This window comes from Vanessa cardui, chromosome 28, assembly GCF_905220365.1.
Source record: "Vanessa cardui chromosome 28, ilVanCard2.1, whole genome shotgun sequence".
NCBI classification, from domain to species: domain Eukaryota; kingdom Metazoa; phylum Arthropoda; class Insecta; order Lepidoptera; family Nymphalidae; genus Vanessa; species Vanessa cardui.
In genome coordinates this window covers 2,208,239-2,222,617 of record NC_061150.1, presented here as the reverse complement: position 1 = coordinate 2,222,617, position 14,379 = coordinate 2,208,239, and the positions used below count along the sequence as shown (strand labels likewise).

General features: G+C 34.2%; 1 protein-coding gene across 1 annotated transcript in view; it reads left to right on the top strand.

Moving 5' to 3' along the window:
* Positions 1 to 2,612: 2,612 nt before the first annotated feature.
* LOC124541693 (transferrin-like) overlaps positions 2,613 to 14,379 on the top strand; it is a 29,692-nt gene continuing 17,925 nt past the window's right edge. The window contains exon 1 of the mRNA XM_047119621.1: positions 2,613 to 2,904. Within this exon, the coding sequence (XP_046975577.1) occupies positions 2,799 to 2,904 (106 nt within the window). The 5' untranslated portion in view covers positions 2,613 to 2,798. The remainder of the gene's footprint in view (positions 2,905 to 14,379) is intronic.

Here is a 14,379-nt window from a genome sequence, read left to right as displayed (position 1 = left end):
ATAGCTCAATATGACTAAATTGTTTAAATTTTGTTGAAATATATAACGGAGAAGGCATGACCAAGCCCGTTTTCAACCGACTTCATTTAAAAAACATGACGTCGCATTGCTGACGTCACGAGTGTCAGGGTTTCGATCTTTAACCATCCTCGGTGTCATGAAATTAAACTCAGGAAATAATCCTCTCTGATTTATTCCAATATGAGGCGGTCCGATCGCTCCGACGGTCCGACCAAGCCTCCAGATACCGGCGGGCGCTTGGTCTTTTATAACAAAAATGGGTGGGTAGACTAATCACTCAACATAACACCTGTTTACAAACACTAAAATATTTCAGACTAATTTGACATTTCACAATTCACTAAATATGAATGAATGAATGAATTATTCTTTATTGCACACGACAAACAAAAACAAAAAAAAAGGATAGTAACATAAAATTAATAAAATAGAAAAAAGAAGAATTAAAAAAAAAAAAAACAAACCAAAAGAAGTAACCATTAAAAGTGTTGTACAATGGGCGGACTTATGGCTTTTTAGCCATCTCTTCCAGACTAAATAATATATATCTCTATCATACACTAATACATACTTAAGATAATAAAATGATATAAAAAAACATAAAATTACATAATAAATGTTATAATATATTAAATATATTAATTCAACAATCAAACAGTTTCAAATTATTAAAATAATTATTTCTGGACACGTGTTTTTCTTAAATTCGTGGTATCGCGCCGACATATATATTTTTCAAAAACAAGATTGCTCAATGATTAGAACGCGTGCATCCTAACAGATTGCGCTCTAGATCCAGGAAAGAACAGCTAAATATCTATGCGATTAATTTGTATGTAGAAATCATCTCTTGTTCGGTGAAGGAAAACACCTTGAGGAGACCTGCATGTGTCTATTTTCAATGAAATTCTATCACATTTAAAAATATTGGTGGTACGGTTTTGTGCAAGCCCGCCTGGGTAGGTACCACGATATTCTACCGCTTAACAACAGTACGCAGTATTTTTGTGTTCCGGTTTGAAGGGTGAATGAGCCAGCGTAACTACAGACACAAGGGACGTAGCATCTTAGTTCCCAAGGTTGGTGGCGCATTGACGATGTAAGGAATAGTTAATATTTCTTAAAGCGTCATTGTCTGTGGGTGATGGTGACCACGGACCATCAGGTGGCCTATATGCTGGTCAGCCAACCTATTCTATAAAAAATACCATCAGGTGGCCCATACTCGTCCGCCAACCTATTCCATAAAAAAAAAGATCATTACGGCTAAAATTGATAAATAAATCATATTATTCATTAAAAGATTACCTTTATAAAGAAACGCCTGGTTTAAAAGTTAGGCTCGGGTTCCATCATAGACCACTAATTACTGTAAATAACAGCATTGTAAATCTGTTTATATGAAAGGAGCAACTATGCGAGTTTCTTGCCGTTTCTTCTCGCTAGAAGCTGATTTCCGAAGCGGTGGTAGTATTTAATTATCGACGATTCAAAAACGCTCCATTGTGAAGTTTACTTGAATAAAATTGATTTGATTTGATTTGTGATTCCACATACATATATGTATAAACACATGCGCATGAACCTTACATCATTATCACCCGAATTTCTTGCCTTTCCGTATATATTTCTCAACAACAAACAACAACAACAACAGCCTGTTTTTCCTCTGCTGAGCTAAGGCTTGCTCTCCGTTCGAGGAAAATATTTGGAGTATACTTGGTGGGTTCACATGTGGCAGAATTTTGCTGAAATAAGACACATAAAGGTTTCCTCACGATGTTTTCCTTCATCGCCAAGCACGAAATTAATTATAAATACAAATTTAGCACACATATATAGCGGTGCTTGCCTGGGTTTGAACCTGTAGTCATAGGATAAGATGCACGCGTTGTAAACACTGAGCTATCTCGGCTCCATATATATCTCAACAGGACACAACTCTTGCTATCCAAGGTTGGAGGTGTAATATGGTTAATATTTCTTACAGAGTTGTCAATGGGGATCATTTACCAACAGATGGTCAGTCAGTCGGCCTACTGTCATGACATAAATTAGGCTGTTACGCGAAATTAATTTTTACAAAATAATTAATTTCTAACGTATCGGTTTCGTCTCAGGATCCTGATCCCTGAGGCTTTTGTCGTTCCCCCTCCTAACAAAAGACCTAAGCTTAAAGGGGAATATTAGTAATTCCCGAGTGAGGCCATTGCCGATATTATTTGAAAAAAAAAAAAACTTACTACGGCCTATAATTATGTAAGATAAGTGATACAATAAGTGGGTACTTGTTGTAATATTAATTTACTTTAATAGTCTAGTATCGTTTTAAATAATATATAATTGTTGTCTATTTTCATTAAAAACCTCCTTTGTATTTTCTCTGACAAAGGCGAATAAATATACAGCCCCAGTTTTTTGTAAATACCCAATGAAACCTGCTCTGACTCAGTAACTTTGTTTAAATGTTATTGTCCATACTATTTGTGGAGATATTATTTTCATACACCTGAGATTTAATTTACGCGTCTTTCGAAATAGGTCGGCTTATTCAACTATATTATAATACTAATTTGCCTTGACGCATCAGTTCGAAGCTGGTTCCTACCGCGATATGTCGTAAGACGGCATTGAACGAGAATATGTGTAGAAACCGCGGTTAAAAAAATAATTTTAAATAATCTAGATTTAAATTTAATTGAAATATTTTGGCTGTGCAAGTTAGAGGTCGTAGTGTTACAGAATAAATAAAAAAAAAACTTTTGGCGGGAAAATAAATGTCAATTACTGTGATAAAAATGAAGTTATTTTGTTTTATATTTTTTTGTGTTGGTGTACGATTGGTTCAGTTACAAGGCTTGGGATCGGGTTCCGATGGAAACCGTAAGTGATTTTACTTTTTTTTTTAAACTAGTTTTCAATGTGTAAATATAAATTATTAATCTGTAATTTTTTTTTATGAATATTATAGAAGTTTAATGTCGGATCTTTTTTTATTTGTACCATATTTATGTAATTAGATTGAAATATAAATAACTTCAATGAGTTGGATATAACTTTGAATCAATAAGGAAACGGGAAATAGCACAGAGTTTTATATTATTCAAAATAAAAAAAAAATACTCATCTACTTATTTAAAAGATACAATCATTATTTGTAAATAAAATAATTTCTAATTTATGTAAAAATAATATTACAATATAAATACATATAAATGTAACTATTATATATGTTAATTATATAATAATATTATTTCACACACTTCCCGATAAAAACAGCGTATATTACACTACGTAATCCCAAATTAAACAATAGCACAATTTTACTCACGTTTTTTAAATTTTAATTAAAAATAAAAATATTAAGGTCGATCCACACTGGTGGATCTGTTTCCGCGTCGTTTCGCACAGGTGCGAACCATTCTTTAAGTTGCTTAATTAAGAAGTTATCGATACGAGTTACACAAGTATATTATACAAGCTAATTTGTTTCCGTAGTCTAAAAAAAAACTTTCCTTATCAATACTATCGGATTGTGTATTATCTCACTCTGAATCTAGTATTAACGTTATACGTATTAATTACTAGTAATCAGCCCTGGCTTCGTTCGCGTTTTTGTGTGTTGGTTGTTAATGTGTGAGATGGCCCATCATTGAGGTTTTTACGCCTCTATTAGCCCAGACCTTTAAATCCATCTCATTATATAGAACCTTATTCTACTGTGAAGCTGGGACTAATATCTTATATAAAATATACATTATTATTATAAATGTGACAGCAACTCTGTCTGTCTGTGTGTCACTCTTTCACGACAAAAGCGCTAAACCGAACTTAGAATATATTACCAATTAACTAGCGACCCGGCCCGGCTTCACACGTGCGCAATAGTAATACTAAATACACTACAACAACAACAACAACAGTCTGTATATTCCCACTGCTGGGCTAAAGGCCTCCTCTCCCTTTGAGGAGAAGGTTTGGAACATATTCCACCACGATGTTCCAATGCGGGTTGGTGGAATACACATGTGGCAGAATTTCTATGAAATTTGTCACATGCAGCTTTCCTGACGATGTTTTCCTTCACCGCTGCCACGAGATGAATTATAAAGACAAATTAAGCACATGAATCAGCGCTGCTTGCTGGGGTTTGAACCCGCAATCATCGGTTAAGATGCACGCGTTATAACCACTGGGCCATCTCGACTACACTACAGATTTTGTTTATTATTACCACATTAGAAACTACTAAAATCATCAGTGTTTCTTTACTATATTGTCCTTGTATTATATCCAAAAAGCTTCCTCTCAAATTACCTACTTTTATCTATTAACAAAAACCGCAACAAAATCCGTTGCGTAATTTTAAAGATCTAAGCATACATAGGGACAGACAGCGGTAAGCGACTTTGTTTTATAATATGTAATTATTAAAACATTTGAATGTCAATCAGTAATCTTTAATTTATTTACTTGTATCGGTAACTTTTAAAACAGTTACTAGTAATATAAGTATAAATTAACTATGTTTTGATTTGTTAATTCGTCGGAATATCTCATATCCCATAATTGCCCCGGTTTTCCTCTCCTAAATCTTGTGTACATAAAAAGGTTTATACCATAATATAATATAGATGATAAAAAAGCGTGGAGTGTTGACTTCCAAGCAGGATATATTAATTTAAATAATTGTATTTAACTAACATGACTTTGTAGTTTTTAAATGTTAAAAAAGGAACTGAGTTTCTTGCCGGTTCTTCTCGGTAGAATCTACTTTCCGAACAAGTAGTAGCTTCATTTAATTGTAAAATGACGATTCAAAAGTGCTTGTAAAAGCCCACTTGAATAAAGTTTATTTTGATTTGATTTGGTACATATCTTTTAAGCGGTATAGATATCTTTTGTGACATTAACAGTTATCGTTCCTTTTCTTTTGCATATTCTTGGTATTGGTTTTTCTCGCGCCTGTAAATAATAATAATACAATAAATTTATTTATTATTCTACAAATCTTGCTATCGAATAGTGTATTAAAGCACAGATTTTTAATATTAAGATAAAATAATACAATATTGACTAAATAATTAGTATTGCCATAATAATAGTGTTGCAATAATAAAAAATAATATTTTCTTTGTTTTATAATATGTAGTGATATCTGTAAATTTTTACAGATACCATTACATAATATAAAACAAAGTACCCCAGCCGTGTCAGTCGGATGAAACCCAAAACTACTGAACAGATATTCATGCGGTTTTCACTAATAACTAGAGGGATTTATGAGGAAGGTTTAGGTGTATAATTATTTGAGGTTTGTGTGTAAGTAAATAAATTAAAATAGAACGACAATTGTTAAACATTTCGAAAAAAAGCAACAAAAATATCACTAAAAGGTAAAAATATAAAAAAACTTATGAGCCCAGATGGCCCAGTGGTTAAAACGCGTTCATTTTAATCGACGATTGCGGGTTTAAACGCAGACACCCACTGAACATTCATCTGCTTGAGTGTTTATAATTCATCTCGTGCTCGGCGGTGAAGGAAATCAGCGTAAGGAAAAAGGCATGTGTCTAATTTAAACGAAATTGTACCACATGTATATTCTACGAACCCGCATTGGAACAGCGTGGTGGAATATGTTCCAAACCTTCTTCTCAAAGGGAGAGGAGGTCTTAGCCCAGCTGTGGGATATTTAGAGGCTGTTGTTGTTGTTGTGTTAAACAACTTATGACTACCCGGGCGCAGCCAGGACGAGCCGCTAGTAATATAATAATAGATGTCATATACATTGGTGTTTCGTAAAGTGAAAACTAATTGTAAATAAAAATGAAACGAAATACGTTAAATTGAAGTTTGATTTAAGCATAATTGATTGGAATAATTGATTTGATTCGAATGTAATTTTTAATTAAAAATTATGTATGGCAGCCTCTACTCTCTATAAGAACATACTCCCTAAAACGAATTTCTAAATGTATTCAATAAGTATTATGCAATTTCAGTAGTTCGGGATGGCCATAATATTATCGTTTTACAATTATGCTCCAATCTCTCAATCTTTTGTTAGAATGCCCCGCTATCGTCCAATTGTTTTCTAATGACAGGTCAATCATATTTAAAATAAGAAATAGTGTTACACGCCAGTATTAAATGCTATGCCATATAAAATAATATTAATTACAGTTTTACAAATGATTGATCAATTAATTACAATAACAATTGTATATAATAAAGTAAATTCAATAGCCCCTGCTATATTCATAATATGCAATAGCAATGTGATATAAATTATGATATAGAATCAAATGTCATAACACCGTATTGAGGGCTAGGGTTGCTATGTAACAAATTGTAATGTTGTCTTCAAATCTTTGAAAACGGTTATGCTCGACGATTAATTCCGATTTTACAAACATTATTATAATTGAAATATTATTAGCTATCATAGTTTTCCTTAAACTATATACTCGTGGTAGACTAATACAACTATATTTTTTACAAGCACAATAAACAACAACAAATAACAATATAGGTAGATACCACTAACTCTAAATGTTATAGTACTAAGCAGTAACTTAGTAGGTATATTTGTTTTTCTTTTTGGATGGTGATTAATATTTCCAACGTTGGCGCATTGGCTTTATAATTGGTGCAAATATCTTGCGAAGCCAATATCTTTGGACATTTGTGCCAATTTGGCTACCAATGCCATGAGCAAAAGAAAAAACCTCCACACTCAATATCCGTATTCAAATATAATACAATAAACTTATTTACAACAATACAATTGCATTCGAATTTTATAACGATTTTTAAAAGATAATTTGTATGTATAGGAAGTTGCTTACAATGACTAAGCACTTAAAAACTGTTTGGATAGCTTGCAAATAATTTTTTTATACAATATTTTGCACAAAAGTAAGCAAAAAAGTATAATATAAGTGGCAGTTTTAATTTAAATATAATTTTGAGCGGAAAACATCTTGTATCATTTTTAAAGCCATACGAATGGCGTTCTGAAATCGATTGCATTTTTATGAAATCGGATACAATAACAAAATTTGAGTTTATTAAATATACATATTATAATTATAACATATATATAACTGCATAAATAATTGTTTCAAACGTATTTGGGGTTGTAAAGCTATTCCTAATTTATCTGTTTATGAGGAGAGGCCCATTCCACCACCATCAATTTATTTATTATATAATTTATTAATAATCTCCCATAGACGTGGCGACGGTTTTCATGAACAGAGTGACACTCGAGGCATTCATATTCTTGAGAAAAGGCGAAAACTTTGACTTCAACTGGAGAAATGCAGTATTTCCTTCTTGTATTTGTTCTTCAAACTTATAGTTGTGTATATGTTGTGCATTACTAACATATTATAATATTAATTTTGATGGATTAACATTGGTTCCCTGGAAACGAGGACGGGCCATTGTGTGTGACGCTACATGCGTTGACACGTTGGCTCCATCTCATATCCGAGAAACAATGTTAAGAGCCGGTGCCGCTGCGGAAAAAGCTGAAGCTAAAAAAAGATCTAAATATATCGTACATCAAATTACATTTTGTTCCATTTGCTGTCGAAACGCTTGGCCCTTGGAGTAGTGGTGCAAGCTCTCGACCTATGGCATCACGGCAATTAGATACCAAACTTGTTTTTTTCTTTTTTTGACAAAGTTAATTCGGCTTAGGTCCTCATGTGATTAGCTATAGTATTGCAAGTTTCCATGTTGAAATATTATAACGATGATAAATCATGATTTCCTGATACCATAAACAGGTGTGGACTTCCCCGATCCGTAAAGGAGAAAGACAAGTTCATTTTACGTCACCGTTTTGAGGTGAAGTCGTTTGCAGGGCTGCCAACCGATCGGGATTCCCCGGATGTGATATGATTGAAAGGAATTCGTTGTTTTATTATATTATCTTCAGTTTATTTTTTAATAGAATCTATTTTAATATGACCCATTAACAAAAATACAAATTATTATAAATTTTATTTCTTTTTGCTTTTTTTTTTTTTTTTTTAAGTTTGTTTCTATATAAGGGTGTAAAGCCGGACATAAAACACGCAATAACCATTTTTATAAATTATGAGACAAATTTCTAATAAAAATAAAAAACGAATCATATTTGTAAATAAAAAAAAAACGTAATTTAATAAACAAGATACACAAGTTTTTTAAAAATATATTTCATCATTTCATAACTGGCAACCCTAAATTGCCGGAGAAATCTTGTTAACGCAATATTTAAATAAGTATTATGTAATCAATGTTTTAGTTTCGTTTACATTTCTTATAGGATCTCTTTGGAGATTAAAACTAAATTTAGTTTTTTTTTTAATTAAGTATATTTTTTCTTGCTTTTGTGTATAGCACGTCAAGTGTAAGTTGGCGTGTGGCAAAAACATGTACTAATTTTTTTGTTCATTTATATCTTATTTGTTTTATTTGCCCTTATTAAGAAAACTACCCAAAATCTATTAAAAATGAGACGTAGAGTATTATTGTCTAGGGGGATATTGGTAAAATAAACAAAAAAGTGGCAAAACAAAGGTGTAGCAGGTGCTGCCACAGGAACGCCAACTTATACTTGACAGTCTATATGTATATTCACATGACAAGATACATACTCGATAGTTATTGTTTTATTTAATGCGTTGCGATGTTAATTGCGTAAGGCGTTTTAGGGGGAAGGGGGCGGCCCCCTTATGTTTTCTTACATCGGGGTGGGAAGGCGATTCGATAGTTCTTACGTAGAATCGAAAAAGAAGCGCAAAGTTATAATTATTTAAAAAAGCGCGGCAAATCGCGCAGTGCAGAGACCCACTCGGATACCTTTAGATTAGAACGTTTGATATTACAAATAAACATTTCAACAATTTTGAAAAATAAATATTGAAATAAACCGAACATGTATTCATTTTTTTTTAGACTCTTACGTAATAAATAGGGGAGGAGGTCAAAAGTTAGCGAAAATAGTCTTCAATTAGTTAAATGCAAGTTCGTGGTATAAGAATTTTATTTTTCTCATAAAGAACACACAATGTTTACTTAAATGAGATATTTTACATAATAATCGACAATTTAGTACAGTAGTAACGACTTATACAATTCAAGAGTAATTAATCTTTTTTTTTATGGTATAGGTTGGCGTACGAGCATATGGGCCACCTGATGGAATTTGGTCACCATCACCCATAGACATTGACGCTGTAAGATATATTACCTTACATCGTCAATGTGCCACCAACCTTGGGAACTAAGATGTTATGCCCCCTGTGCCTGTAGTTACACTGGCTCACTTCAAACCGAAACACAACAATACTGAGTACTGTTATTTGGCGGTAGAATAACTGATGAGTGGGTGGTACCTACCCAGACGGGCTTGCACAAAGTGATAATCTATGTATTTTTACAATAAGATAATAATTTTTTCTTAAAAATCGTAAAGGATTCTTCATTGAAAATTTCATTATGTAAGCTATTGGATAGTTTTGCTCCCTCAAACTGTAGAGATTTAATTCCATATTTCGTCCTGGTCTTGGGTATTTCAAGTTTGTGTTTATTTCTACTGTAATGTTTGTAAGTTTTAGTTTTAAACGTTATTTGCGTGTATTGTTTTTGTTAGTATTTTTCTAATTAAATTAAGTTTACACTCCTGTGCCTTAGTACACGTGAAACCGTTGGCGGGTTTGAACTCTTTCCATTCGTGTGAGAATTTCCACCCGATCGGGTTATGAGGACGAGGCAATACAGAGTGCATTTATGCAGTCCACAATTATAAAGTTGGAAAAATAATTATTTAACTTAAAATAAATTATAGCTAACTAGCTGTTCTCCGCGGCTTTGCTTGCGTAGAAATTCGATTCGATTGCCGTTCTAATTCAATCTATTTAAACAAGTAACACCAAAACCAAAATAAACTTTATTCAAATAGGCTTTTACAATCACTTGAATCGTCATTTAACAATTAAGTGAAGCTACCACCGGTTCTGAAATAAGATTCTATTGAGTGGTTCAGCGTAGTCCAGGATTAAATAATCAGCGTTGTGTCTGCTTTCGAATATCAAATGTAGACAGTAAGGGATAAATCAGCTCTTGATTGATCTAGTCCGGGGAAGTACGAGTCTAACATGTTTGTGAGTTGAATTACGAATAGCAAACAAGCCTATGTAATGATTTCAAGAAAGAACGAGGTAATCTGTGTTTTTATGTTAATTGTCGTCGAAGTTTTTTGTTTATAAGTCGATTTTATATATATGATTAAGTCGAGATGGCCCAGTGGTTAGAACGCGTGCATCTTAACCGATAAGTTCGGGTTCAAACCAAGGCAAGCACCACTATGTATGTGCTTAATTTGTGTTCATAATTCATCTCGTGCTCGGCGGTTAAGGAAAACATCGTGAGGAAACCTGCATGTGTCTAATTTCATCGATATTCTGCCACATGTGTATTCTACCAACCCGCATTGGAACAGCGTGGTGGAATATGTTTCAAACTCTCTCCTTAATGGAAGAGGCCTTATCCTAGCAGTGGAAAATTTACAGGCTGTTACTTTTCTACTTATATATAATGGTGACTGCATCGGCAGTCTCGTCATATGTAAGAGCTTCTGGTACAGAGTTCATGGTTCTCAATTATGACATTTCTTGTGTTTTATGCAGTAACAAGTTATAAAGTAGCTATAGTAGGACACAAGTTAGAAGTAGTAAAACCGATCACATCTGAATTGAGTACGCTATCCCAAATTATCAATATTTATTTCTCATTTGAATATGATCTTTACACAAATGTAATAACTTGTTATATCATACGACCTAATATATTCGTCAATTTGACACATTGATTTACATGCACTTGCTTTCGAATTGATCTGACGCGAGAATCTATAGCGACGAATAGCGTCGAATGGCGCGATAGGGAGCTATTTCTATTGGTTGTGTGATTCGGCAGTTTGGTTTTAATGAATTTGCGGATGCTACATCTACGTTGTGTCGTACTATAAGTCGAGGACTCTATACAAAGTATTATGTCGATCTTTTCCCACTAAATAATAATTTGTCCGTAATATTTCATTGCAAAAAAAAGGTCAATAAAACATTGCCGAAGCGTCCGGTTGCCTGACCTTGGGCACGACCGCGTCGTTAAGTCTCGATATTATCATCTACGTGTAAATAAAAATATATCTGCCTCGGTTTGAAGGTAGCGTTGTCGAAAACGAGATTAATCAAGTCGAACCAAACTATACTTTATTTTTTATTTTATGGAATAGGTTGGCAGACGAGCATATGGGCCACCCGATACTTAGTGGTCACCATCACCCATAGACAATGACGCTGTAAGAAATATTAACTATTCCTTACATCGTCAATTCGCCACCAACCTTGGGAACTAAGATGCTATGTCCCTTGTGCCTGTAGTTACACTGGCTCACTCACCCTTCAAACCGGAGCACAACAATACTGCGTACTGTTGTTTAGCGGTAGAATATCTGATGAGTGGGTGGTACCTACCCAGGTGGGCTTGCACAAAGCCCTACCACCAAGTAGGTACAATGTGGTTTATTTGTATTTACCATGTTAGACCTAGAGAATCCCTTCAGGATGTTTTGCAACGCAGTATACTCACTGTTTCGTCACAATTTATTTGTCTTCTATACATTTAATAAAATTGTAGTGTCTGTTTGTAATATTAAAATAGCCCTTTTTCACTAAATGCATGTATGTATATGTCGTATGATAAAATCCGTTACTCTCAGATTTTTCAAAATTCGAACCTTAATTTGATTGACTTTCAAAGTGACAGATTATTTAATTTATTGCCAGTTTAAAAAAATAATTTAAGAAAATTAATAGAACATTTATTGAGCTTCGTCTACAAATTGATCATAATTATTTAAAACAATTATTATGAGGAATTCGAATAAGGAAAATCGAAAACTAACAATTTATAAATGGCGGGAAAAAAGGTCGCATAAAAAGGCTGCATGTACACAGATAATATAATATCGAAAAAACCCAACTACGTAAAATAACATTTAGTCAAATAAAATCTTATATAAATTGACGTCATCAGGTTGTCCAACTGCCTGCGTTTGTCGATCCGTAGTATCGACTCTAGGGCTCTGCCCCAATAATTATTAGTCCTTTGCTATACGAGACTCTACTAGACTAAGAGTCTATATTAACCGATGAGAGTGCATATTAACCGATGATTACGGGTTCAAACCCAGGCAAGCACCGCTGATTCATGTGCTTTATAATTGTGCCACTTGTGTATTCCACCAACCCGCATTGGAACAGATTGTGGTGGAATATGTTCCAAACATTCTCCTCAAAGGGAGAGGAGTAGGAATTAGCCCAGCAGCAGGAATTTACAGGCTGTTGTTGTTGTTTGTTGTTGTTTATTTTTGAAGTCATAAGTCTCTCGATCAAAAGTTTACGAAAGAGAGAAGATAAAAACCGCTTCGACTAGAATCGATTCTGACTCACCGGTTACATACTAATGCCATAACACATGGCAGTTGGCCAACAGGTTTAGGGCCATTTGCGCAAACCACTTCCCTGTTAGAAAGTAAAAGTCTGTGCCCAGTAAATATCTTAATGAAATATGTATTACAATAATTAGAATACTTGGTACACTATTAGTACAAAAATCATTATTATTTATTCTCGTAAGGAATTTAAATATAAATAAATATTGGAAAACATCACATACATTTTTTTGGTGGTAGGGCTTTGTGCAAGCCCGCCTGGGTAGGTACAACCCACTCAACAGATATTCTACCGCTAAACAACAGTATGCAGTATTGTTGTATTCCGGTTTGAAGGGTGAGTGAGCCAGTGTAAGTACAGGCACAAGGGACATAGCATCTTAGTTCCCAAGGTTGGTGGTGCATTGAAGATGTAAGGAATATTTAATTTTTCTTACAGCGTCATTGTCTATAGGTGATGGTGACCACTTACCACCAGGTGGCCCATATGCTCGTCCACCAACCTATTCCATAAAAAAAAACATTACTCTGATCTCAATGTAAGCTAAGTTATGGAAAATCAGAAGTAACAATACCACAAAACCCAGACCCAAGGTAACAAAGAATACTAATGAATTTCCTACATTGCATCGGCCGGGATTGAACCCAGAACCTCGGAGTGGCGTACCCATGAAAACCGATGAACACGCTACTCGACCACGGAGGTCGTCAATTTAAAGAAGTACTTATTGTAACATTTTTGTCGCAATTTTTCAAACGTGAGCCGAGATGGCCCATTGGTTAGAACACGTGCATCTTAACCGATGATTTCGGGTTCATACCCAGGCAAGTACCACTTGTAAGTATATATGTGCCTGATTTGTGTTTATATTTCATCTCGTGCTCGGCGGTGAAGGAAAACATCGTGAGGAAACCTGCACATTTCTAATTTCATTGAAATTCTGCCACATGTGCATTCCACCAACCCGCATTGGAACAGCGCGGTGGAATATGTTCCAAGCCCTCTCCTTAATGGGATGATGGGAAATTTACAGGCTGTTACTTTTCAAACATCGAGTCATTACGAAATCTTCGCAGAAACACGAGCCAGCGTCAACGTGCTCTGCGGAAGTCCTCCGTACAACGAGGATAATACTAAAGATAATTTCATCTGTCATCATGCGAGAGACAGATAAGGAAGAAATACCTTATTAGGTCCTTAATATTGAAACGCGCGGTCCGTTTTATCATTATTACACAGTATAAAACAAAGCCGCTCACCGCTGTCTGTCTCTATGTATGCTTAGATCTTTGAAATTACACAACGAATTTTGTTGCGGTTTTTGTTAATAGATAAGAGTAATACGAGAGGATGTTTTTTGTATATAATACAAGAACAATATAGTAAAGAAACACTAATGATTTTAGAAGTTTCTAATGTCGTAATAATAAACTAATTCTGTAGTTTATTTAGTGTCAGTATTGCACCCGTTCGAAGCCTTATCACAATAAAAGTATCATATTAGTAAACAGTAAAATTGTCTGGACTAAATAACGTATGTCTTCGATAAGATACAAATATTATATATGTTATTACGTACTGGATATTTTTATATAGAATATATATGTATATGAGATATACTCGCCTTGAGGAGATCTACGCCCAAGGCCAGCATAGCTTGAGATAACTCTGATCATTGAAGTGGGTTTCCCACAGAACTCGGTTTCTCCCCCTATCTGAAGCGATACGGATGATTAATAATCCCATTGGACGGAACATTAATTAATGAATAGAGATAGCCCAGTGGTTAGAACGCGTGCATCTTAACCGATGATTGCGGGTTCAATCACACGCTAGCACC